The sequence below is a fragment of the Vespa crabro genome, chromosome 17 (genome assembly GCF_910589235.1).
Source record: "Vespa crabro chromosome 17, iyVesCrab1.2, whole genome shotgun sequence".
Classification (NCBI taxonomy): domain Eukaryota; kingdom Metazoa; phylum Arthropoda; class Insecta; order Hymenoptera; family Vespidae; genus Vespa; species Vespa crabro.
Genome location: NC_060971.1, coordinates 1855419 through 1883325, shown reverse-complemented (window position 1 = coordinate 1883325; position 27907 = coordinate 1855419). Strand labels below are relative to the sequence as shown.

At 26.9% G+C, this 27907-nt stretch overlaps 3 protein-coding genes across 8 annotated transcripts in view; 2 read left to right on the top strand and 1 right to left on the bottom strand.

Moving 5' to 3' along the window:
- LOC124429970 (fasciclin-3) overlaps window positions 1-4945 on the top strand; it is a 304558-nt gene extending 299613 nt beyond the window's left edge. For 3 of the 6 annotated variants that reach the window (XM_046975908.1, XM_046975907.1, XM_046975913.1), the window contains 4 exons: window positions 116-146; window positions 608-691; window positions 1607-1781; window positions 4459-4945. In XM_046975908.1, coding sequence (XP_046831864.1) covers window positions 116-146; window positions 608-691; window positions 1607-1781; window positions 4459-4701 — 533 coding nt within the window. In that variant the 3' untranslated portion in view covers window positions 4702-4945. Of the gene's footprint in view, window positions 1-115; window positions 147-607; window positions 692-1606; window positions 1782-2056; window positions 2288-2417; window positions 3062-4458 lie in introns of those variants that run through there. The other 3 variants (XM_046975910.1, XM_046975911.1, XM_046975909.1) reach the window with 3 other exon arrangements.
- Window positions 4946-10475: 5530 nt separating this feature from the next.
- On the bottom strand, window positions 10476-14600 carry LOC124430205. Its single transcript, XM_046976453.1, has 2 exons — window positions 14229-14600; window positions 10476-14122 (listed from the first exon to the last, which is right to left on the bottom strand). The coding sequence occupies exons 1-2, from the start codon at window positions 14598-14600 to the stop codon at window positions 10532-10534; spliced, it is 3963 nt and encodes a 1320-aa protein (XP_046832409.1). The 3' UTR covers window positions 10476-10531.
- A 296-nt stretch (window positions 14601-14896) lies between these two features.
- On the top strand, window positions 14897-18290 carry LOC124429972 (peptidyl-prolyl isomerase cwc27-like). The gene is made up of 4 exons (XM_046975919.1): window positions 14897-15256; window positions 15416-15810; window positions 16383-16727; window positions 17793-18290. Exons 2-4 carry the CDS (start codon window positions 15453-15455, stop codon window positions 17867-17869), a joined length of 780 nt encoding a protein of 259 aa, XP_046831875.1. The 5' UTR covers window positions 14897-15256; window positions 15416-15452; the 3' UTR covers window positions 17870-18290.
- Window positions 18291-27907: the final 9617 nt, after the last annotated feature.

The following is a 27907-nucleotide window of genomic DNA, read 5'->3' as shown; positions in this document are numbered from 1 at the left end:
TATATATATATATATGTATATATTATTTGTATATCAAATGAACAAAAAATAATGCGTTTATTTCATTATGAAAAAGTATTGAAAATAAATGAAAATATTTTTCGATTATTTACAGGTAGTTCGACGACTAGGAATTTTGGCGAGTCGTGAGTATTGAGTTATTTTAATCACAAGATATCAAAAATTAGCTATCGTTCGACCGTTGCACAATGGATAAATTTTTGCACTATTTAACTCATCCCACAAACCACTCCCCCCACCTCCAACCGTCTTTGGATAAATTTTTATTATTTCTTCTATGGTTCGTAACTAATATACACGCATTATCCCCTTTTCGCACTATTCCCTTATATTAGAAATGGTCTGTTTCATTCGAAAAAAAAAGAAGAAAGAAAAGGTTTACACAAAACTGAAGAAAAAAAAGGGATGCTTTAGTACTGGAAGAATTTTTATATTATTTCTATTATTACTATTACTATTGCTACTACTAACACCATAGAGGAGCTTTTCGAAGAAGAGAAAATTCGCAGAGGAAAAGAAAAACTAAAATAAAAACGAAAAAGTTCAATGTTTTATTAGAATGCAAGTATGTTGCACATATTTTCAGAAACTTGCTAGCAGATCCAGGAGCAACTGTTACTCTTCTACGTTTTGGAAATTCGGAAACTACGAACAATGCCAAAACGCGAAGGCAAGAATGTAGTTATTATTATTTTTTTTTTTTTTGTACTATCGAAGATTTTTATTTATTTATTTTTTAATTCATTCGCACATCTGTCCTCGAGAAGCTTTATCATTCTTTTTGCCTCTTCTTATTCTTGTCCAATATCATTCCAATCCATATAGTTCGATACTACGATACTATCATCTTTTTAATGATGACATCGTTTATAGATAAGTACGATCTATATATATATAGTTATTTTTACTAACAGATTGCAACAAAGGTTGGACTTTGAAACATTCTTATATGCACTAATTAATTGTTTAAAATAAAAAAGAAATGTATTTGCTATATTAACTATATTTGCTTGGTGATATAAATGTTGTGCAATGGTGATGGTTATTTCTAATATATATTAGAAATAAATGTAAATTAAATTCTATGAAACATTGAGTATGTTTCATGAGAAGAAATTCTATGAAACATTGAATATGTTTCATAAGAAGAAATTCTATGAAACATTGAGTATGTTTCATGAGAAGAAATTCTATACGATACATTGAGTTATGTGTTTCATGCTACGTGAGAGTGATAGTGGGGAAGGAGAAAAAGAGAGATAGAGAGAAAGAAAAAATATATCATCTTTTATCTCTAAATCTCTAATATTAATTTATACAATTGTGAAATGTTATATTATGTATCTGCTTTTTTTTTTTAATGATGTCAATGTCGAAATTCATTTGTATTATTTATCAAAGAATATGTAATAGTTGAATGAATTCTAAAACATTCATAGATAAATAAAACTAAATGAAGTGTTGTGTCGTTTTGTATTGTACGATAATAAAGGACAACAATCCTTTGAGATATATACGTACGTATGTATATCGGTAAAAGATATATGGATTAACAACGGTAAGAATAGTTTTTTCTCTTTATTAGTAGCGACACGGAAAGTGCAGGCAGATATTCAAGGACAGAAGTAGATACTGCATCTTCAGGACGTGGACGTAAACCAAAAATCAGTATTACTCAGCTATTCAGACGTAACAAGGATAAAGTATCTGGTGCTGATACGGATACTATGAGAACTGTCGTTACAGTTGACGACGAAAAGGTAATTAATTCATAGGCATTATATTTAAGATACTTTTTTTCCTTTTTCTCTCTTCTTTTATTTTTTTTTTTATTTCTCTTTGTTTTTTATTTCTTATTCTTTTTTTTTTTTTTTCTTTTTTTTTTTTTACGAAGATACAAAACTATTGTATAATTTATATAAAAGGAAATTTTTTTAAGAAATAATATTGTATCGTTCAGGATAGAAATTTTATAAGAGATAAAAAGTGTAATAAAATAATAGATATATGTATAAATATATTAAATATATTACAGGATGGTCCCGAAAGTTAATTAGGTGAGTCAAAAGTTGTTCCTTGCTTTTGTAGTTTTACAATAGAAAAACGAAAAGTTCTCAATCTAAAATATCTTGAAATGAAAGTAATCCCGATCTTTTAACAACATCTAGAAACTTTTGGTCCATCTTGTAAAATGATATAAAATGAAATTTTTAAATTTTGTATACAAATTCAAAGTAATAAAATTGTTCAATTTTATGTATTTTATTTAGAAACTTTTTTTTAAGAAACAACATTATATAACATTTATATAGAAATTTTTAAAGAAATTTTATAATAAATATTAATAGAAATTTAGAAAAATTTAAATAAAAGTTTTATTTTTTTTTTTCTTATAGATTCAGATTTATACCACTGCTGTGTAAAGGTCTTTCAATCTCTTTCTTTTTTTTCCCTTTTCCTCTCTCTCTCTCTCTCTCTCTCTCTCTCTCTCTCCCTCTCTCTCTCTTTCTCTCTCTTTCTAACTCTATCTCTATCTATCTCTTTCTTACTGCTGAGGTTAATTGGAAAATTATTTCTGACGGGCTACAATTTCGAAGGCTATTACATAAATTTCCTCGCCTCCACCAAGTTGTCCGGGAAAACGTAAATAAGTCTCCAAAGCTTTCCAACTTCTCCGTCTTAAAACTTTCGAGACTCATTAACAACCAAAGGAATATTTTCAAAGAGCCTTATGATCCTTCCAATTTGTGTGAATGAAATCAATCTTTAATATTGCCGTGCAATTTGCATACAAAAATCCTATAAATCCTATATATACCAAAAGAAAAAAAAAAAAAAAGCACCTAAAAAAGAAAAAAAAAAAAATAGAAAATGTTTCTCCTTTAAGATGAGTTTCAAATTCCGTACAACTTTTTAATTCTAAAGATATTCGCATGTAAACAAAAGTGAGTACTAACAATGTAGAAAAGAAGTTGTGCCATAATAAAAAAAAAAAAGAAAAAAACTAATTTGTTTATTTTAATAATATATCAATTTATGTAATTTTATATATCAGACCGCAATTGGAATATATTTTTGAATAAAATAAAATTTAATCGATTCGTGTAAGAAATCTTTTTATAAACATTGTTTATAACAAACTGTTAATTGATTAATAATAATATGTAAAAAAAAAAAAAAAAAAAAAAATTCTGCCCATTATAATGATAATCGATTCGTGTCTCTAAGTCTTTTAATTTTGAAGATATTCTCATAAGCATATAAAAGATGTCTTAATTAATGTATTAATGTTAAATGTAGAAAAAAATTGTTACTTCAATAAAAAAATTAATTTTTTTTTTTTTTGTTTTTTTTTGACAATTTATCGATTTATGTAATATTATAAATCATACGCAATTTGATTATCTTTTTGATAAATGAAATATGATAAAATCGATTCGTAAATATTTTGTTTATAAAAATTGTTTATAAAAAATTATTAATTAATTAACAATATATTAAATAATAGAGAAATTTATTCTCTTTGAAATGATAGTCCATTCATATCTCTACGATTATTAATTCTGGAAATATACCGTATAAAAGAAATCGTTTAGCATGAATCACTGACCTACATTATTTTATTCAAATTGCCTCATTGACACAATAACTCATATAAATGCCGAAAAAATTATACAGCTGACGAGTTACTACTTACTATACTATTACTACAATGAGATGTTCTCTACGAATAATGAATGGAAATCTTTCCAAGGCGATATCTTCGGAACGAAATGTCATAAAAACTTGAAACAAAAATCATTTTCAAGTGGAATTTATACTTCATTTATTTAAATATTTCAATTATATCGATATAATAAAATCAATTTTGTTAATAATTTTTATAATTGAATTTTTTCCTTTTCTTTCGTAATACCGACGTAAATATAACGAAATCGTTAAAATTTTTATTATAATTAGATAAATTTTGTTTCGTTTATTTATAAAATAAAAGATAAAAGATTTATTAATTATCGCGACTATACGAAATTAGAAAGATCGAAAACTTGAAAAAAATTTTCCCTTAGTAATAAAAATATTGTGCTTACCCTATGCTTATTTTGCGCTTACTCCGTGTTTACCTTAATCTTATCTTACATCATTATTATACGTAAGCTCAGAATAATGGTGTAACATAAGGAATGTAATGTTAGCTAGAAAAAAAAAAAAAATCATTACTCTCTTGCTAACACTATTTACTTACTGCCACTCTTATTACATTTTATTCATATTTACATTACTTAAGAATATTTAATTTAAAATATTTTCTAAATCTTAAACTAATAATAATAATAATAATAATAATAATAATAATAATAATAATAATAATAATAACTTATAATAATAATAACTTATAATTATTATAATTATATTGAATTGTGTATATGACTATTTTAGCTTCAACTAAGCGAACAACAGCAGCAGCAGCAACAACAACAACAACAACAACAACAATCATCAACACAGGAGAGTAGAATAAATCAAGGAAATAACGAAGGTGGAATAGTTTATGCGGAATTGGATCTAACCCTACAACAACAAGGTGGAACTCCGCGACGTTTGAACGAGGACAAAACCGAATACGCAGAGATCTTATATACAAAGCCAGAAACAGCTAATGAGGAGACACCGGATAAATAATCTCTCGTACAAATTACGATCGTTAATATTTCAACTCGTTATATACATTAAAAAAAAAAAAAAAAAAAAAAAGAAAAAAAAAAGAAAAGAAAGAAAAAAGAAAAAAAAAAGAAATCATAAATTTTCTCTTCGTATTAATGTTGCTTAAATCTGATCACGCGGCGTTTCGTGTACTTATCAACAAATTAACTTTAAAAGAATAGTACTTTATATATTTAAACAGTAATACAAGGGTCGAAACATTTTTTTATTTTTTTATTTTTAATTATTATTAATATTATTATTATTATTATTATTATTATTATTATTATTATTATTATTATTATTATTATTATTATTATTATTATTATTATTATTATTATTATTATATCTTCTTCTTTTTCTTTTTCTTTTGATTATCTCTTCGATTATTTTTTTCTCTTCTTTTTCTTCTTTTCAATTAGTCTCTAGTCATACTTATTAATGTCTCGAGTATGCGATCATAAAAGATCATGAATAAGAAGTAAAAAATGAAGAAAAAAAATATTGAAATTATTCTAAGATCATACTAGTATGTACATACTATCTGAATATTATTCTATATATCGTATTCGAGCACATATGTACTTAATGGAGCACGAGATACTTTTTTTTCTTTGTTTATTTCTTTTTTTTCCTTTTTTTTTTTATTTTTTTTTTTTATTGTAATAGTCTTTTTAGTTTATATCGTTGTTCGAACAAAAAAAAAACAAAAAAAAAAGAAGAAGAAAACGATTCGACTAATAATTCATTTTTTAAACAAAAAAAATCTGTATTTTTTTTTATTTTTTTATGAAATAATAATTACATTAGTTAATAGGTACGTAGTATTTTTTGTAATAGTAATTTGTACAAATCTGTTGAAAACGTCCATGTTCGAACGTAATAATTTGTACGCACGTTTAAAAAAGAAAAAACAGAAGCATGATCGGTATATTTTATTAATTGTTCTAAATCATAATAATATCAAAAGTGATTTGTCTGATGTGGATTTTTTATAAATTCAAAGAACCAAAAAAAAAAAAAAAAGAAAGAGAAGCGCATGTGTATAAATTAAAACATTCGTAACAATTAAGTTTATTAAGTTCGTCGAATGAATTCCAATTAGCGTTAAACTTTGAATAAATATAGTTCGTTTTGTATTTTTGCCTTTTAATAAATAAATATAAAATCTTTAAAAAACATAAAAAAAAACAAAAAAAAATAAAAAAAAATATTTTTTAAATCACAAAAAGAGATTATATGAAGTTCCGTTTACAATCGTTTCATTTTTATAATATAATTTTTCCTATGACGTTAGAGATTTTAATAATCTTCAAAAGAGAACTTGAAGAAACTTCTATTCATTCGTTGTTCCTTTTTTTTTTGTTTTTTTTTTTGTTTTTTTTTTTTTGTTTTTTTTTTCATACGTTTTCATTCGTCGTCCGTAATAGTAGCCTCAGTTTCATCGACGTCAGTTTCCAGTATAGGCTCCTCCGTAGGCTCAGTTCCCTCCGCAGGTTCAGTTTCCTCCGCAGGTTCAGTTTCCTCCGCAGGTTCAATTTCCTCCGCAAGCTCAATATCGTCATCTTTTCGATCAATCGTTTCTTCGGTATAAATTGAACTAATTTCTAAATCTTGATCCTTTTCATCATCAACAATGAGTATCTCTTTACGTCGTGGTAAACGATGTTGATAAGTTTTATAAATTTCATCGGTCATGTCAGCTGTCAATTTGTTAAATTCAAGAGAACTTTTGTCAGCGATAAATCTACGAGGTTTAGAACATTCTAATGGTCTATCAAATGTCAAAGTTTCAGCACTAGTAGTAGGTATATTTAAATGGCTCATAAAATCTATTTCGATGGGATAATCGTCGCAGTAATTGAGTATATCATTGATCGACTTTTTCGGATAATAATATGCTTCGAAGGTATCAATCATCCTCTCTTCACATTCTTTAGGAACATGTTCTAAGATTATAGGATCGAATATTGGATAGGGTTTTGTTATACGTTCGGATTGACCTAAATTAAGATGCCACGTAGTACTAACGAGCATACTATTTAAATTCTCCTTTTTCAATTCAGGAGTAAGAGATGGTAATTGAATATTTTCTAGTTCGTGGCCCTTCGTTATACCCAAACCTAGATTTCTATTATAGCATAAATAAGAATCGGCTTCTGTCACAGTTTGTCCTCCAGGAATAGATACGTCATAACCTTCGACTTTTCCAGGAGTAGTATGTAATGGTTCAAAAAGTATCTTTTTCCTTAACGAATGTCCTTTGTTATCGGTCAATTTAAAGCCCTCTTGTTCAAAGGTAAATATCACAGGTGTAATACGAAATTCTAATCTCTGATTAGTATTTAACATTTTCGTAACAGCATAGATGAAAGAATGAAAATTTTTACAACGTAAAACATAAATACCACCATGATCTTTATTAAAGAGTGGCGGACCGATCCAACAAGGATCACCGACGTAATATCCATCTTTGGATAACAAAGCGCCTAATGTGATTTTTTTACATTCGATTAAAATGTTTGGTGCATCGTTGAATGCCATTTTTAAAGCGTCAGCTAGGGTTAATCTATTACGACCACCATAAAGTATACCACATATAGATTTCTGATAATTGATCGTCCAAACGTGTGGGAATATTTTGAAACACGGTTGTAAATTATATCTGTTCGAATGTTTCGAACACTTTCTTATTGAACTTTTCAAACTTTCCGTGTAATAAGAGTCACCGCATATAACTGCTGAATCTAAAACAGCTGAATTCCATCTCGATGGATGACTCAAATATTGCATGGCCAATACAGCGACACTAATAGCCGCTTGATTTTTACCAGCACGATTACCAAATCTAGTATCATAACAACCGATCGTACCCCAAATCGAATAGATCAAATCATTAACTTCGATAACATAATTGTTCCAATATGATTTCATTGTTTTTCCCATTTCTTCCTCTTTCTTATCGTAACATCTCCTCTTCCGTCTTTTTTTCGATGAAGTTCTTTTATAAGTTTTAATTATTTTCGGAGCATGATCGAAAGTCCAATGATAATCTAAATAAATCCACATTGGATCCTCTTGGAACTCGATAAAAGGTGACACGTTAACCGATTCAACGTGAAGTCGGTGTATAAAAAATCCTGTTGTCTCTTTTATTTGATTGAGACACATGTTTCTTACCATCTGACAAATATTAGAAAATATACATAAACAGGCCTTCCCATTGATCGACACTTTTCTCCCTTTATCGTTACATTGATAAGGATCCAAATAGTAATAGGAATTCGTTGTTCTCGAATACCAAAATCCATAGCAACAATTACCAAATTGTATAATACCGCTGCTATACTTCATAAAGTGTTTCTTCAAATATTTCCTAACCTACGAAATAATACGTAATTATATTTAATACAACAGATATATTTTAATTATCGTTAAAATCTAATCGCTTGCGTTGGCGCTTACTTGAAGATAAAAATCATTTCGATCATTATGCGAATTGACGGTAAGTTTTATTAAACAGGATGCACAATCTCGAAAATCGAATATTCTATTCATCAACGTTACGTTCCTCAATATATGTTCGGTATGAAATTTAGGTTCGTGAAATTCCCTGTAAAGATTTTCAGCTACCTCGATCATTTTGTCGATCATTCCTGGAAGGGGACTTTGAATGACGTCCCGTTTAATCATGACTGCTAAAATAGCTACGAAATAGCAACGCTTCACTCTTGGCTCTTTAATCGTTTCACGATCGCTAAGTGCGACGGTTCCATTAATGAAAATTGGTTTGACCTCGGGAACGGTAGGTCTGAATATAGCTTCTAAATCGTACGGTTCTGCTTTCATTTTGTGTATCTCAGCTAAAGACGTCGTAGGTACAACGAATTCGTGTAATCCTTTAACATCGGAACAATCGGGATCTAACTTTTGTGCATAAGAAATTGTAATGACTCTCATAACAAATTGTATCTCCTCAGGTTGATTGATCTCCTTTATGATAATCCTTAAAAATTCATCGATACAGGTTGAAGTGATTATTCGTAAAATTTTAGTTCTATTCACGATCCACCATGCAAAATAATTCTCTTTAGCTTTAGTTACGCCTATGTGACTATCCTCGCAAACGATAATAGCACCGGTATAATTTAAACTCTCAAATACATATTTCAAGGACATTGCCAAGTTCCATCCCTCGACAGCATAAAGTATACCATAATGTAAAGGTAAAAAAACTGCCCGAAATATATAATTGGCAATCTCAAATTCGTGTAAAAGCCCATCGGACATGTCAAGGACAGTTGAATCTTCTGTAGCTAATATACTATCAAACGTATAATCGCAACTAGCATCGAACAGTCCTTTGATAGTTCGTACAGACCAAAGTATAGGATCATGAATCAATGACCAAGCCATTATACAAAGATCTATAGGTGTGATCACAGAAACGTGTACCTTAAATTTTCTATCGTATATTTTTTTCCTTATCATCGACTTTATCAATTCGTGCGGATCAATATTCTCTTTACCGTAATGAATATTTTTTTTAAACGGTGCTAACACAGGTCTAGTTATATCATTTTCCAACACTATTACGTCTAACATCGAGGCCTCGTAATATCGAATAGGAGAAAATCCTGGTATGGTCATGTCATGAGCAATGTTCAATTTATGTCCCGTTGTGACCCATTCTATCAATTCGATCAATGACGTTTCCGAATCACTTTTTTTTCCATACTCAAGGTCAACCGACTCCTCAACCTCTTCCTCTACTTTCTCCATGCAATATCTCGTTTTCTTTTTCCTCTTCTTTTTTTTCCGACATTTCGTTTCCATATGAGCGATAAACATGGTATACAATCTATAAGGTTTATCGACAGATTCTCCTAAATTTTCTTTCATTTTATTTAACATCGACGATAAGTCACAAAATGCCATCAAACAGGCATATCCTTCCTCATTGGATTTACCTTTCTCGTCGCAACCATATGGATCGAAGAAATAATATCGATCATTAGCTTTCCAAAATCCATAAGAGATATTCGATGTTACCAATATACCGGTTTCATTATTGTTTATAAAATATTCCATTGCATTTTCAAATTTATCCGATTCGCAATTTTCTGGATCGGCGTATACAGATTGTTTCATGATTACGGTATAATTTGTATCAAGGATCTCAAAATTATTAAACCATCTGAGAAGTTTGTAACGTAATTTTCCTACCCGTTGATAGATCTTATCGGCTGCATAGATAAATTCGTCCAAATTGTTATCAGAAAATTTATTTACGTCCAAGCGAATTTTTCCCAACAAACATAATATAGCGGCGTAGTAACAGGATTTGAAGTGACACGGTTCGATAGCTGCACTATTTTTAAGGCACATGTTCGAACGAAGTATAGCAATATTATCGTCGATCACCTTTAAAATATGATTTTAAAATAAAAAAATATATTATTACGCGTGCACGCATGCATTTACGTATTAAAGAGAAAATAATAAATGTTTTCTTTTTTTTTTTTTTTTTTTTTACCTTAAATCCTTCCCGTTTCTTTTCAAAAGATGACCTTGATTTAGGACTTTTCGTTTTCGCACTTTTCTCTATTTCTACCTTGTCGTCAGTATCTATCCGCATTTTCGATTTATCTTTCTAAATACATGGTAAAGAAAAAAAGAAAAAGGATTTTATGTAAAAAAAAAAAAGAAAATATCTTTCTAGAGAAATTATTTGAGTGTTTAAATAAAAATTTTCCTAAGATAAAGAATAGGAAAGAAAAAAATAAGTTACTCAAGTCTATACAAAAATCTAATAATTAATTCCAATATAATCGTAATAACTGACCTGTTCTAATGGTTTATAATTATGGAAAAGCATTTCGAAGAGGACATTTTCAGTATCACATATAATTTTCTCCATAATAGGTTCTCCTTTTTCACTTTTCGTCAATAAACACTTACGTTTCTTCCTTTCGTTACAAGTTATTGTTCTTTCAACATAAATCGGTGTTTTAATGGTAGGACCAAGTGGCAATAATTCCGGCATAATACGTATTCCTACCGGTATATCAGGAATTTTTTCAAGGACATAACCGTCGCCTTGATCTTTCGATATTAAAGTGGTTTCTTTTTCCAGATCGATATCGTGAATGTATATATCATTAATCGCTCTAAGTGGCATTAAACAAATCGATAAATCACGCGAATAAAAATATTTCTTATCGTTAAGTTTGATTATTTTCGTTGGCTTATAAGAATCATCCGGGAGAGGTAATACGTGTACTTTAGTTTGTAAATTGGCCACCGAAATGTCAATTTTCTTTTTAACTTCTAATTTAGAATCTATCGAGAATCTAGAGACCAATGAGTGAATAGATCTCTTAGCATGTTTTGCATCTAAAAGAGTACAAAGCGTTCCCTTCGGTGGCATTACGTATGGCGGTGGATGAATATATTTGAATTTTTCTAATATCCTTTCGGGATGTATGATCTTTTGTGTAAATTCATCCTCGGTTTGTATTTTAACATTACCAGTTAATAATATTAAGTTTAAACGATAAGGCGCATCGGGTTGATCCTTCTCCTCTATTACCAAAAGTGGACAAATAATAGGTTTCTTTTCGGCTTCTTCCAATGCTTTTAAATGTGCCTCGACTAAAGCTTCCTCGTCCTCCTCCTCTTCAACTTCTTCCTCTTCTTCTTCTTCTTCTTCCTCTTCTTCCATTTCTTCTTTTCCCTCATCCGCTCCTTTTACCTCTTCTTCTGTCATAACGGTAGCCTTCTCCAATTGCATATCCTTTGATAATTTATCTTTTTCTAATTGCACGAGATCATTATCGGTAACCGGTAAGAAATTAGTTTTAAACTTCCTCATCATACTATCATCGGGAATTACAACGTGCTGTTCCGTCGCCGTATATTTACCAGGTTGAATCGAATCCAATGAAACAAAATGAATAATAAAATCATTCTCATTATACTCCAATATACCGTAAATAATATCGGTGAGTTCCTTAATCGTATCAACGACCGCAAATGACGCAGGATAATTAAGTAATCTCCAACCTTCCTCATCGCTGCCATAAGGATTAAATAAAAAATATTTATTATTTTCCTTCCATATACCGTACATAAGTCTTTTATTTTCCAATATCAATTCCATGTAATCATTGAAATAACATTCTAATGCCTCGGCCAAGTTTACAAGAGGATTCGCATAACCGGCGATTAGATTCATTTTTGTTTTGAAAACGACATCGTTCTCGGCGAATTTTAATCTAATTGGTAGCATAGATAAATCCAAATGGCTTGGTGCCGGTAACATTTTTAAAATTTTAGCAGCTTTTTCCTCCTCCTCCTCCTCCACCTCCTCCTCCTCCTCCTCCTCTACCTCCTCCTCTTCCTCCTCGGCTCCCTCTTCTCCCTCATCCAATCTTCTCTCTTTTCTTCCCTCTTCTTTTTCACCTTTCAATTTGGGTTTACCATCCTTTATCCAATTGATAACATCTTCGTAACTCTTATTACCTATATCTACGATCTGATCGAGATCTATATTTCTCCATTCTGATGGATCCTTCAATTTTCTATATGCCAATGCTACCAAAGCAATTATTAAACCTTGTCTACCTCTATGACGAATTTTATAATCAGGATGTAAACAGTTCTTCGTACCTTGAACTATTAAACGATGCGGATTTACCACGTTATAACCTGTAATTTGTTTTATTTCAGGATCTATAATCGATTCTACTTTATCTTTTTCAACATCGATATCTCTTCCTTCTTCTTCGTCTTCTTCTTTTTCTTCCTCTTCCTCTTCCTCGTCCACGTCTACATCGGTAGCTGTCTTTTTTGTTACTGGTTTATCAGCTGTTACAAAAGTTCTTGGCTCATCTTCTCTAAGCATATACTGACTTGCATTTTTCATTAGTTCTGGAAATTGTGTCTCGGCGTCATAATATTTGTCTAATTCGTATCTTACTGTAGGTGTCATGTCTAATTTTTTTTCAACGATTTCCTTGGACGATTCAATCAATGGCGCCAAGGGCCTACGATTTGTATCCTTTTCTCTGTATATTATTTTTTCAAATGGACCCTCGTGTACCGTACCAGTCTTCACGTAAAGTACCTTAATACCATGAATGAAAAATGGATCTTTGTCTTTGCTAAGAGTATTTTCTAAAATAGTTTCGACCATTTGATTGATCGAACTATTCATGGTAACGCATGCGGCATCTCTTGCACCATTAATTTTCTTTCGTTCAACGCTATAATCTATTCTAAATCCTTCCTCGTCGCAAGCAAATGGATCCATGAAATAATACGTATCGTTTTGCTTCCAAATAGCATAATAAAATTTTTTAATATCCAATATGCCTGCTCTTTGGGTAGCAAAGAATTCACGTATTCCACTGTCTATAGCAAGTTTACCCTTCTTTTTCCCAGAACCAGGGATTATGTTTTGTTGTAATTTGATTTTGGCCGAATAAACGCCTAATATCAAATCACCCATTACATCGTCCAAACGTAATTCGAATTCTTCGTCGGCTAAATTTTTATTCAATGCTCTGGCAAGATCTATTAAATAAATGTTCGACTGATTGAATATCAAGTCGATTAGAGCGGTAGTCCATTTGTTCGTATTGACCAAACATGAATAAATTATAGCAGCAAGTGCAATTATAAGATGTCCACGGCCACGAAGTATCTCCGGTAATACAGGATGCGTCAAATGATACGATCCTTGAATAACAGCACGGAATTTCTCTTGAATTTTATAACCACTTGGTCGTCTTTGCGGTTTCCCAAGAGATTTTTCTGGTTCGTCCAAAACATCGATTAAAGAGGATGGTAGAATACCGCTGATAGATATTGGATAAATTACGAATGGTTCATTTTTAACATTACTTTTTTCAAGTATTATAAAATAAACTCCTATCAAGTCCTTGACCAAAAATAATTTTGCCGAACCATCTTCGTTATCTTTAGCTGGCTCGCAATTCTCCTTTCTAGGTTGACCATCGAATATACTGAAATATCTTGGATCTTTCCAAATTGCCAAATTTAATACAGGCGAGGTCAATATACCCGAATTGTACCTTTTAAAGAAAAGTTCTAACGCTTTGATCGAATGCAATTCGGTTGGATCGTGAGAACGAAATTTTCCCGCGTAAGATGGATCCTTGATTGTTACATGAACATTAAATTTTTTTTGAACGCATACGATCCTTTTTAAATCTAATATCGATAAATGCCTACGATCAGTCGTTTTAACATCCTTGTATGATTCACAATAAAACGTATCACCGTCCTCGATTATCTGATCTATTACAGACTCGTTCCAACATCTTGATTTGTATATCGCTGTCGTTGCGAAAGCAGCTATTGCTATAGCGCCGCCCTATTATTAAGGAAAATTCATCAGACGAATATATAATTTCGAATGTTAATGAAGTATACGATAATTTTTTTGTTTAATCATAATTCACGTCTAATTATTCTAATACCTGATGACCCCGAGAAAATGGCGAAAATTTCAACATGTTCGAATGAGTTAAGCCAGAACGTATGCCGTATTTAATACAAGCTGGTAATTCTGCTTTTATCGCGGTAAGCGAATAACTATCGTAAGATAAATCGAGAAGATCGTTTAACTTTTCATATTCATTTTCGAGATCCTCGTCTAATTCATCGGTACTCGGTGCATTGTCCTCAGCAGCAATAACATCATCCGTTATCCTGCCAATTGCATTTATCGTATCAGCTGAGACTACTTCCTCACATTCGCAAAGTTGTTTCCATTTCTCTCGTAATTTTAGTTTCTTGAGTTTCTCTAATTCCGCTCCTGACTTTTCTTCCTTGGATCCACCCTCATCCATTTTTTCTCTCTTTCTCTTTCTATTTTGTTGTATTTAAAAAAAAAAAAAATTTTCTTTTTTTCCTTTTTTCTTTTTATTAATCTAACCTCCGTTACACCTTTATACGATTAGATCGAACTCATTAGAGTTTTTATTAGATTTTTTACTTACTTACTTAATTACTTACTTTGATTAAATTAAGTTTTCGCTCGAAATTTTATAAATTTTTCGAACGATCCTTAATAAAAATGTATCATATAATTCGATTTTATTACATTATTACTTTTTTGAATACTTGAAATTTAGACATTTGACATTACGAAGATTCTCATAATGTCATAGTGAATTCTGACGTTTTCAAGGTAACGATATATGTTAATCGATACATTGATCTCTTCATTTATTTGTATGCATCACTCAACATTTCGACATGTAAAATTTATTGAATTAAAAATTTTTTAACCCTAACTTTAGCAATCAAAATTCTAAAATGAAATTTTACAAAATTTTAACGTAATGTATCATTTAAATTATCCAAAAATGGACTTAATGGACTTAATTACCCAATAATCAGAAGAAAAAAACAAAATTTATTAGCCAATTCGAAGTGATAGCAGGATTAGAGAAAAAAAAACAAAACAAAATGTATTAAAATTGGATAAACAATAATTACGAAGGTAATTAATTAAAAAATTTATTACGTTATATTTCAATCAAGTTTAATGTACTATAATAACAATTAATTGTTAAATCAATCAATATATATATATATATATATATATATATATATATATATATATATATAATAAGTTATAATGAATTTTGTTATTTTTCAGAAAATATTATTAACAATTAACAATCACAAAAAGAATCATGTTAAGCGACAGAACTTGTGAAAAATATAAAGAATGGAAAAAAGAACAAAAACATTTAAAGGATAGGAAAAAGAAGATAAAAAGAAAATCTAAAAAAGTGACAACAGATTGTATCGAGGAAGAAAAGAAAGCAAAGACTATTATCAAAATTCGTTATCGTAAATGTGAAAAAAATGGGAAAGAAAAAAGGATATTTAAACCAAAGCCAATTTCTTCAATCGATTTATTATTTAGAAGAATTAAACCCTCATTAGAAATTAGACATCAATTTTTAGATCCTCGACACATACATTGCTTTACCGAATCATTACCAGAAATCGATTTGGTCGCTTTGAAAGAAATTGCGCAACAAGAAAGTAAGATTCGTATTAATTATTCATATTTTGATTAGTTATATACATTTTTTGATTAATACATAGAAATAAATTCAATGATATTATCTTTTAACAATAAATATTATCGATTAATCCACTAAATCAAAATACCATTATAATAATGATTAAATGTCGAAAGCAAAAGCAATCAATCACTAGCACTGTCATTGATCATTAATTTCTATACATACATACATATATATATATATATATATATATATGTATATACTTAATAATATACTTAATAATATATACCGAATGTCTCATTTCAAACGATACATATCTCTGATCCTATTGATTTTTATGGAAAAAAAAATAAAAAAAATAATTTCCAATAAGATTTTCTAGATTTTGCAGGGGTTAAGTTTAACATTTATTACAATTACTTCGTAAGATATCGAAAAAAAAAGTCATTGATTATTTTAGAAACTTTTATTTTGGTCTAAAGACTTTTCGATCATCCCTCTGTATTAATAAAATTTCCTTAATAATCAAATATTACAATATATCTCTTTATATCAATGTTACTAACTGTTAAATAATTTGTATTGCAGAAAAGAAAACCGAGCAAAAGTATCTTAAAAGAAGAAAAAAAAAGCGAAAGAAAAAAATTTCTGAAGAGGAAAAGGCGGTTGACCGTAAAGAAGAAACAAAGTTACAAGAAAATTCTGCTGCAACAGCTAATGAAGAGAGCAATGAAACGAAAGAGGAAACGACGAACGGGAAAATAACAGAAAAGAAAAAGAGAGACGATGAACAGATTACAGAGAAGAAACGAAAAAAAGTCAGGAAGAAAGATAAATTCTGGTGCAAAAGATATCAGAAAAAAATTGAATCTGAATCTGAAGATAGCGAATGCGACAGTATATGTTCATACGATAGTGAAATTTGTCTCAAAGGTTAAAGAAAACAAGATTATTTTTTTTATCTAATAGCATCATAAATTTGTTTTTCTTTTTTTCCCCTTCCCACTCCTCTTATAAATTCACTCGATATAAATATTTCATTTAAATACAGGATAGACTAAATAGTTCTTAAGTGATTTTAATTACTTCTTTCAAAACATTTTTTAGAACGATCTTTAGATTGAACTCTAAAATTATCTCGTAAAATTGCAAGCCTAATTTGCAATCTTAAAATGTCTTGAAAAATAATAATCGATTATAGAGATTATCAAGAAATTTTTGACTCATCTTATAATTTTTTTTTTTCTTTTTTTTTCTCTTTTTTTTCTCATAAATTCATTCAAAATAAATTTATTTAATTAGATCTCCTTTATTTCGTCAAAACTCATACTAAACTTTTTCTAATAGAATTGCAATTTAATACATATTAAATTCAATTACGTCAAATCAATCTCTATGTAAAAAGACAACGTGCCTTTGGATTTCATTCGTTTCAGTACAATTTTATTTTACGTCGAGACATAGTTATATTCTTGAAATAATACTAGATCTCTCTTAAAGAATTTTATTTTATTTCAATTCTCGACGATAATATTTGAAAGAAAAATATTTCTATTACTGGACGATTTCTTTTTTTTTAATCTTATTTACTTTTACTATTACATTATCAACAGAATCTTTTGATATTATTTTGCCGAACAAATTTTTCCGTTCAATAATAAAGAGAAAAATTTTTTAATCTAACTATATCCGTTGTATATATAGATTCTACAAATATTAGTAATGTTTAAAAACGCCAACGTTGAATTGAAATGCGAATTAAGATTATTTAAATAAGTCAATCTTTATTAATAAAAAAATACTAAACCGGTTAAATGATTTATTCGCGATCTTATTATACCGGATGCACAATTTTTTATAATCTTCTAGGATAACTAGTTTTTATACAACAAAATAAGTTTACTTATCCCTATTTTCTTATCATAATTCATGTATTATATGTATGTATGTGTGCGTTTATGTTATTTTCTTTATTAATAATATTTGCACTTTTTTTAGGATTAGCATTAACCGTAGAAGATAAAAAGAAAATTGAAGAAAACCGTCAACGTGTCCAAAGTTCATCCAAGGGATAAATTAGATTTTGTCTAACGACAAAAAAAAAAAGAGAAAAAAAGAAAAATAAATAAAAAAAAAGGGGAGGTGGGAAGATCGAAAATGCAGCAATAAAAATATCGTCATAAAAATTGAGCTTGGAAAAAAAAAAGAAAAGAAAGAAACTTCAAGATCGAAATTAAAAAGAACTCGTAAGATAATTATAAATTCACATTTCTATTATTATTTTCATTGGCTAATTGTTTCTCCTTTCATATTTATTATGTAATTATTATATTAATTTAGAAATCACACATGCAGGATGGACAATGCAAGTAGCAATTAATAAATCGATTATAAACAAATATATGTAAAATAAAGTGAATCAAGAATCAAGACGATTAAACATTAGGCAATATAAATGTTGATAAATGTTCAAACATCTAATTATGAAATATTGAAAATAGCAATTATATAACTATATATATATATATATATATATATATATATATATATGTGTGTATGTATGTATATGGTTAGAGAAACCAAAATAAATTATTGATAACAAAATATTAAAATGATTAAGGTTTTATGGAAAATAAGCTTTTTGATAAAATATTAATTATTTTAAAGTAGTTAGTATAATGTAATCTACAATAAATAGACAAAATGTCTAATCTATATAAAATAGATAAAGTAAAGATCACTAATTTCTCCTATCACTCTTCAGTTTCGTATCAAATTCATCGTACTAATAACATTATATTTATCATATCATAGCATTGAAAAAAATTCACTTCTAATATATTTAATTCTAAAATCAGAATATTAATACTCTAGGCTGCATGTCATCAAAACTGCAGTCATTTAGCCCTAACATTCAAATGATTTAAGAAAAGTTATTCATCTCAATCTTGTGATTTTACTAATCGAGGATACATAAGAATATGTTCATCATGTTTCTCTTCAAAAGTATACTATTTCGTAAGTACTTATATATCTTAATATAATTTATATTATATTTTATTATATTTCAAACTTTTTCTTCCTCTCTCTCTCTCTCCCCCCGCTCCCTCTCCCTCCCTCTCGCTAGTGTGACAATGAAATTTTATATAATCATTATATAATATAATATATATATATATATTTTATATGATCATTAAAAATTAACATACGTCTATACCTTTTGACGTGCGAAGTTGTTCTAGAATTTTTTTTCTTTCATCACATAAAAAAATACTATTTATTTACTCTTTTGTATATTGATATCTCAAGATATGCAATTATGTTTACGTATTAACGGAAAAAAGGTAAGAAAAGAAATGAATATTCTAAATGGTTCGTAATCTTTAACAAGAAAATCGTTATGTTATCATTCTATAATTGAAACGTATTTACATCTAAATATTTAAAACATCTTGTTTATATAAATATCATTAAAAATAATATTATATAAAAAATCTTGTAATCCGTTTGTTATAATAGAAAAAAAAATTGCTCTCTATTTTTTTTTTTTTTTTTTTTTTTTTTTTAAGACCAAACTTCATTTTCTGTATTATTTACATCACAAATATTTTTATGAAGTTCATTGTTCCAAAGAAGAAAAAAAAAAATAATAATAATAATATTCATTGAATAAATATCATACAAATACGTGATAATCTTTAATCATTATCTCATATACAATGCGTTTACATTAATCTCATTTGCAATAATCATCGTCGATATGATAAAATTGTAAAAAAAAAAAATAAATAAATAAAAGAAAGAAAAAGTATAAGTAAATAAGAAAAGAAAGAATAACGAATATTATTATTGTAAAATTTAGATTATCTTGCCGGATTCAGCAAATTTTCTGAATCGTAATCAAATGGAGAAGCTAAATCAAAAAAATTTCAACGATGAAATGTGCTATTTTCTAAACAGAATAATCTACTCGCATTCATCGTTGGATTTTTCATTATCGGTGATATTATCATTGGTTATTAAATGTAAATATTGAATTTCATTAATTTATTCGTTATGATAATTAATTACATGGGAACGATTATGATATTTCTCCAAAAAAAAAAAAAAATATAAAATAAAATAAAATAAAATAAAAAATAAAAAATAAAAAATAAGAAAAATAAAGAAAAGAAAAGGAAAAAATCGAAAAAAGGAAATATTAAAAAAAAATCAATAAATAAAACAAATAATAAACAGAGAAGAGAAAGAAATTACAAATTCCATTCCACATTGTAAAAATTGTCGTGCTGACGAATTATATATATATATATGAACCGTTGATTTTGAAAGTGGGGCAACTCCATTTTATTTTATTGCTAGAAAACATAAATAAAAACATATATTAATTTGTAATAAAAATAAGCTTTAACTATTTGTTCACGAAATGGATTTGTCTTACTTTCAAAAATCACCGTCTCATATATAGAATTTATTTTCGATCTAAATTAATTCGTTTGAAAATAGATATCATGGCAATGCTAAAATGATTCTTTTCATATATCATCCAATTTTATTCCTTTTTTCAATTTTCATAAATTTACATAAATATATAATGCAAATTTTTCTACATATCGATAACGATAATCGACACGTCTAAACTAATATCAAGAATTTTTATTAATTATTTCGGAACTTCTCGAAATAAATATGATGCTATATTATATTATATATTTTAATTGTTATATTGACATAATACATAGCTATTTGCCATTCCAAATTAACATAATATATTTCTAATATGCAAATATGCATAAAACCAAAGTAGATAACATTTTTTTTCGTACTAATTTAATGCGTCGTTCACTAACTTCTTTATTCTACTTCTTTTTTTTTTCTTTTTATTCCTATTTCTCTCATAAAAGCTAAAAATAATAAAGCAATAAAGAGAATATCAAGCACAATTTATAGAAATATACGATGAATACTTTCTACTACTCATTAATATCCAAGTGTTGTATTTGAATCGTAATAGTTTACAAATTCAAGTGCACTTTATATAACGATTTTATCACACGCGTGATAAAACAATTAAAAAGAACTATGTAATCGCGAGTGATATTAATAGATAATTTTTTTTTTCTAGAGAAAAAGTACGCGAACTTTTTTCGTCATGAATGTCAAAGTGTGTATAAACAATACCGAATCTTTGAAGATATCAAAAAAAAAAAAAAAAAGAAAAAGAAAAAAAAAAGAAAAGGATCTAAAATCATGTTTCTTTCATCCTATGCATATGTTCATCTGAAAAATAATGATGTACATAAACTGATAAAATCAAATAAATATGCGGAAGAGAATCGTAAAAAAAAATAAAAATAATAAAAAGAAAAAAAAAGAATGAAAAAAAAAGAACGAGAGGAGAAGGTCCAATATCACATCATGCAATGCGTATAAATTAAAACGTTATTATTTTATTGCAAACTCATGTTTACGTTTAACTTGAGAGAAATATAAATTAATTATAGCTTATAGATAAATTATTAATACATATATTACATCACACCGACAATTCCAATCGTATCTTTAATGTACTTATACATTTAATAAATGATCTCGATACGATCATTAAGAAATTAGGATATATTTTTTATCGATCAATAATTGTTCGATACATACTTAATTTAATGAAGAATCTCGTAAATAACTTACATAATTGCAAGGTTTAATAATTTTCCTTTCCCCTCCTTCCCCTTCCCCCCGTAACATAGTATTTCGCAAAATGATAAAATTCAATAGTGCCAATTATTATCAGAACGATCTCATTTGAGAATTGAACTTGAATACGGAAAATTTAAAAAAAAAAAAAAAGTATAAGAAAAGATAAAAACTATAAGGAAAGAAAATTGATTGATTATAACGTAACGTGCAAACGTAAAAACATATCATCGATTTTTACAGTTTTAGATCAAACATCATATATGTATGTGTGTGTGTGTGTATGTGTGTCTATAAAAATTTCCATTATGGAAGATTTTTCTTTTATACGTACAAAAATAATATTAATTATTTAAATTCGCATATATAACAGAATAATATATCTTCCGATTGATCGAACGCGATTAAAAAAAGAAAAATCTATACTGCGTGTTTATTTCATTTGTGATTAGATTGATCAAATATTAAATTTTTGTTAAATGGAAATTCATTGATTTATATTAGGTGGACGGGAAAGTAATGTTGCTTTCTTAAATTAAATTCAAACGAATAAATTTTTAACAAGTTTTTATTTTTAATCACAATCAAATATCGTCATGCGCAGAAACAACATTACTTTTCGGTCCACCTAATATATTTTAATTCGTAGTTATTAAAAAAAAAAAAAAAAAAAAAAAAAAAAAAAAAAAAAAAAAAAAAACAAACAAACAAAAAAAAACAAAAAAAAAGAAGAAGAAAACAAAAGAAAAAAAAGAAAAATGTATTTAATGAAAAATAAATTATAATGGAACGCCTTAAGGAGATATTCAAAAATATAAATATTTTTTATATTCATAAAATAGTAATAATTTTGCAAGCGATATTAATTGGCAATCACATTTGATAACCGAATATATAAATATTATTGAATGACGTATAATTGAATATTATAAAACTAAAAGTAACAAAAAATTCAATTTCTTCTTTCACCATCATTGTTATTAATACAAGTATCTATCAATTGTTGATTTCTTACGATCATAATAAATTTCTGTCAATTGGATAAAAATATGATCAACGATCTTTGATCAAGAATATTCAGTGAATCTTTCTACTTACATTTTTTCGTTAATTTTTTCGGCAACTCGTAAAACAGGTTATGGAGCACGAAAAAGTGGTTTATACAGGTTTTACATTCTCCACTTGGTTTTCTTTTTGATAACTGACGTCATCCCAGTAGTCACATTTTATTGCCGTCTTTTATTTCCAAAATTTTAAATAGATTCCGTTATATAAATCATCGCACAAAGTAAAAAAAAAAAAAAGACATTGAACTAGAAAAGAAAAGAGAGAGAGAAAGAGAAAAAGATAATAGAAAGGGAGGTCACTTTTTTCTATAGATTCCTAGATAATTTTTTAATTTCTTTATAACCGAAAAGATCTCTCGACGATCAAATTTATAAAATATTGTCATTAAAATATAATTTCAAATATTCAGGAAAAATAAAAATTTCTTTTATTAAAAGAAAAAGATAATTTTTGTTAATAAATAATAATATATTACGTGAATATATTTATTTCATCTAAGCACATATCCACGATTATTAATAATATATAAGACGTACCTTATCTCAACGAAACAAGTAAAAAGCATATTACTTTACGTTTTCAAAATGTAAATAATTTATGCCATAAAATTACGAAAAGAGTAAATGTGATTATTATTCTTTTCAGATCCTATCTATACAAGAGCCCATATAATTAGGTCATTGTCTTACTAATTACGAAATAAAATAATTTTTTATATATTTTTTCCTTTCTTTTTGTTGTAAGCACACTTTCATTATAACCGATATATATACTGGAAGATTCAGAAAAAAAAAACTCAAAAAGTAATAAAAATCAAAAAAAAGGGAAAAAACTGATGATTCACTAAAAAAAAAAAAAAAAAAAACTAATTTTAAAATGATCAAGTAGTATTATTTTCTTATTATATCTTTACAAAATCGCTAAGTGATCTGTTGCGATTAAAATTTTGCTTCGATCCCGAATATATATTATTTTTTAACAAATTATTATGAAATAATTACATTACTAAAAGATAATTTCGTCATTTCTTCTTCGAAAGAAAAAAAAGGTGTATTTAAAAAAAGATAAAACACGAAATTACCATAACGATTATTTACCATTACTTCTCGACTTATACGAATGAATCAATTCTACTGAATATAAAATGAATGTTTAGTAAAAAAAAATAAAAAGAAAAGAAAATAAAATTGATTATGAAATATATAATTAATTATAAAATATATAATAACGTCGCTCAATTGGAAATTTCAATGAAAAATTATTATCGTGTTCTATATACGTTTGTATCAATATATTTAAAAGTATAATATATATATATATATATATAAAAAATATTTGTAAAGAAATTAAATCCGAATCAATAACATATAATTCCAACAAGTTGACCTTTCTAAATGGAAAGACATAATCTCGGTATTATTTTAACAAAATATAATAATATAAACGAGCTGTTTATTTTTTGATTTTTATGAAGACAGATAATTCCAATGTAAAGGAGACTTAAGTTATATTATGTATAATATTATTATACACACACACGCACACACACACATACTGTTTTTCATATTTCATAAAATAAACGATCACTAATAATTATACGTATTTATCTATAAACATTTTTATTGCGAAAGGAAAAAATGCAAGAAACAACAATTAGATATTTCATTACAAACTATCATATCTTTATTTCACCGTTTCCTTCGACCAATGGAATAACGATCAATGTTTGTTAATTTGCGTCACGTGCATTCCTTCTTCCTCTCAATTCTCCCCGTTTCTCGTAGTTGATCTCCTAACAGACAATTTCGGAATACGTAATTAATATGACGTGGAATCTATGCTTGTAAAAAAAAAAAAAAAGAAAAAAAGAAAGAAAAAACGACAGTAAATTTTTCCATTTTTCCAAGATTTCATTAAATGTAAAATTTCCAATGTGAATCATTATATTGTGTCACAATATCTATTTAGTTTTTGTCCCTTCGTCTTCTTTTTTTCTTCTTTTCGAACAAAACTTTTTTCAGATATGTTTGAATTCATTAATATTCCTTCACGTAATGGATCCTTATAACATTGCATACATACATACATATCATCTTGTTACATAATATATCAAAGCCATTTAAAATGAAATCAATTATTAAACAAAGTAGTCACGTGAGTGTAAAAAAAAAATTACAATTTATGTAGGTACATAATGTTTTAACAAACCTTTTTTGTGCTTACGAAGATTAATGAAGTTCTACTTCCTACTTTAATCGTTAAGTCAAAGAACAAAAGTAGCAAAGAAAAGATTAATTAGAAATTTATGGTAAAACACATAGGAATACTAATTACTTACTGACTTAGCTCATTAATAAATGATAACATCATACCATGCCATTCGTTTTTTAATTTGATATTATAATTAATTTATCATTTAATGTAATCTATAAATTTTCTAATTTTTCTATATGTATTTCTTCGTTTCGAATTCAAATAAGTCGTCGTTTAGTAAGCCATCTCCAGAAAAAAATATACATATATATATATAAAGTAAAAATAATTATTATCATAATAAATAAATAATTTAAGATATATCATATATTATACTATATAAATAAATTTTTTATAATTATTCTTATAATAACTAAAGATACGATTGGGTAATTACCTTATAAATTACAACTGATAAATAATTAATATTTATTTATAATTAAATTTAAAAATAATATTTAATTATTTTATAATCTTATATTTAATTAAGTATTAAGTGGAATTTATAAAATAGTGAAATATAAAAATAAAAAGTATTTCTGAAATTTAAAAAGAAAAAAAGAAATATTTAAAGATAAAAATTTATTTATAATATAATATATAAGTATTATTTATAATAATTAATTATGTATTTATTTAAATTATAAAATATATTTATTAATTAATTATTATTATTTATAGATGTTAATAAATTTTATATTATATATATATATATTGTAAAGTATTATTTATAGGATGAGCCAAAAGTTCTTAAATTATATAAAAAATTAATTAATCTTTTTTCGAGTCTTTAAGCTAATTATATTTTCTTTTATATATCATAAAAATAAAAACTCATAAAAATTTTTTGCTAATTATAAACATAGTGAACAGAAATAGAAAAAGAAATAATTAAAATAAGACGTATGCAAATAAATTAAAATTTATTTTCAAGAGGTACATAAATTGCTCAAGCCCATTTTTATTATACGTAATAATATTATATTTTATGTTGATAATAATAATAAATCATTATCAGTATTCGTCATCAACAATCTTACATACATATTTTTTTTCTTTATATACAAATCGGACTTTACAATCGATACTTCGTTATATGTAAAACGAAAAAATGAAAATATCGTCTTTGAAAATTTGTCTAATTGTTTAATCGCGAAGGGTGTAAATAATATCTAAATCGATGAAAAAAAAAATAAACGAAAGCAATCAACAAAACGTTTTAATACTAAATAGACAAAAATTTAATAGACAAAATGATTCGTCATTACTATGTCAGATATTATAAAAGATGCAAAACAACTTCGCAAACAACGATTTGGAGACTTCCATTGTGACTCTATTGCGTAGGTAAACAAGTAGTTTTAATAACCCCAGGAAGAGACAAAATAAGGAAAATTGTGTCGAGAAATATAATTTCGAGGTCAAAGGCTTGATATCTACCTGAGTTCATAAGAAAAAAAGAAATAAAAGAGAGACGTCTAACTATAAAAATTATATATCCTAGAAGAAAAGTATAATCGCTCTTACGAAAACAAAAGTTTCATCTTGAAAAAACTCAAGAATAAACTCTATAAAAATATATTAACCGTAATAATAACTAAAAAGAAAAAAAAAAAAAGAAAATAATAATTTCTTAAATAAATTAAAATACATTTGTAAAGAAATATTTTGTTTATTTGTGACAAAATTGTTGAAATATATGAAAATCTACAACTATAATAAGTACATAAATACGTGAAATGAAAATAACAATGTGATCGAGTTTCATGAATTGTAAATTAAAATATATTGAAACTCTCTCCTATATGTATGTATACATTATATATATATATATATATATATGCACACACATACAAAACTTTGCTTAGGAATTTTTATTCAGTTATATGACCTCGATATTCAGCATCACGTACTTATTTACAAGCAATCCGTATTATAAAGTATCTAGTGAATCTCGTTTTTAATAGATCGATCAAACTAAAATCTCTTTTTAATATAACATAATACATACATATATATACATATATATATATATATTTTATATTTTAAATTAGATATAGACGTAAATAAATTTAAAAAAAAAAAAACTATCTCGTGATTGATATATTAATATTTCTGCATGTTAAATTATATATTAATACGTATCAAAGGAAACTAAAACAAAAAGAAAAAAAAAAGAAGTTTAAATCGTATTCTCATTGTAATTAATGATATACGATCTCGCAAAAAAGTAATATCAATAAGAACAAGCCTTATGACCTCGTATTATATATTCTAGAGAATCACTATTTATTCTAAAGAGAGCAAAAGAGAGAGAGAGAGAGAGAGAGAGAGAGAGAGAGAGAAAAGTCTCCAGATCGTCTCGTAATGTCAATTTAATACGATAAAAGACCAAGGAAAAGAAAAATGGAAAAAAAGGAAGAAAGACAAATATATATATATTATCGCTTTACCACAAAAATGTATTTAAAAATAAAATGTTAAAAAAAAAAAAAGAATTTAAGCAAAACAACAAACGTTTTACAAGGAAGGTTTTAAGATTAAATATTGCGAAAAAAAAAGAAACAAAAGAAGAAAGAAAAGAAAAAAATTTACTTGCGTTGCAAGGTTAATTATAAATTAAAAAAAATAAAAAAATAAAAAAAAAGTAAAACGATAAATTCTGAAAATTTTCCATTATAAGCGTCCATTAGGACCGTTCTTGTAACTATTGTAAAACGACGAACAAAACTTAAAATTATGGATGAAAAAAAGATAATGAAATACGTCTTCTAAAACCTGTTCGTGTAAAAAAAAAAGGAAAATAAAGGACCTCTCACAAAAAAAGAAGAAAAAAGGAAGATAAAACGATTTTCGAAAGTTGTGGATTTTTTAATTGTTATTTACTGATTACAAAAATTTTAAGATATTGATTCAAAAAAAGACAAAGAGATATATATATATATATATTTATTTAGAATGTAAAAATGTTGAAACTACAAAAATAATGGGATAAAAGAAGAAAAAAAGGACAATAAATTAATCAAAAAGAGGGGGAAGGTATAAAAATGGAGGGAGAAGTCAACGCAAACCGATTGGTCAGATTTCCACGTGCTTTG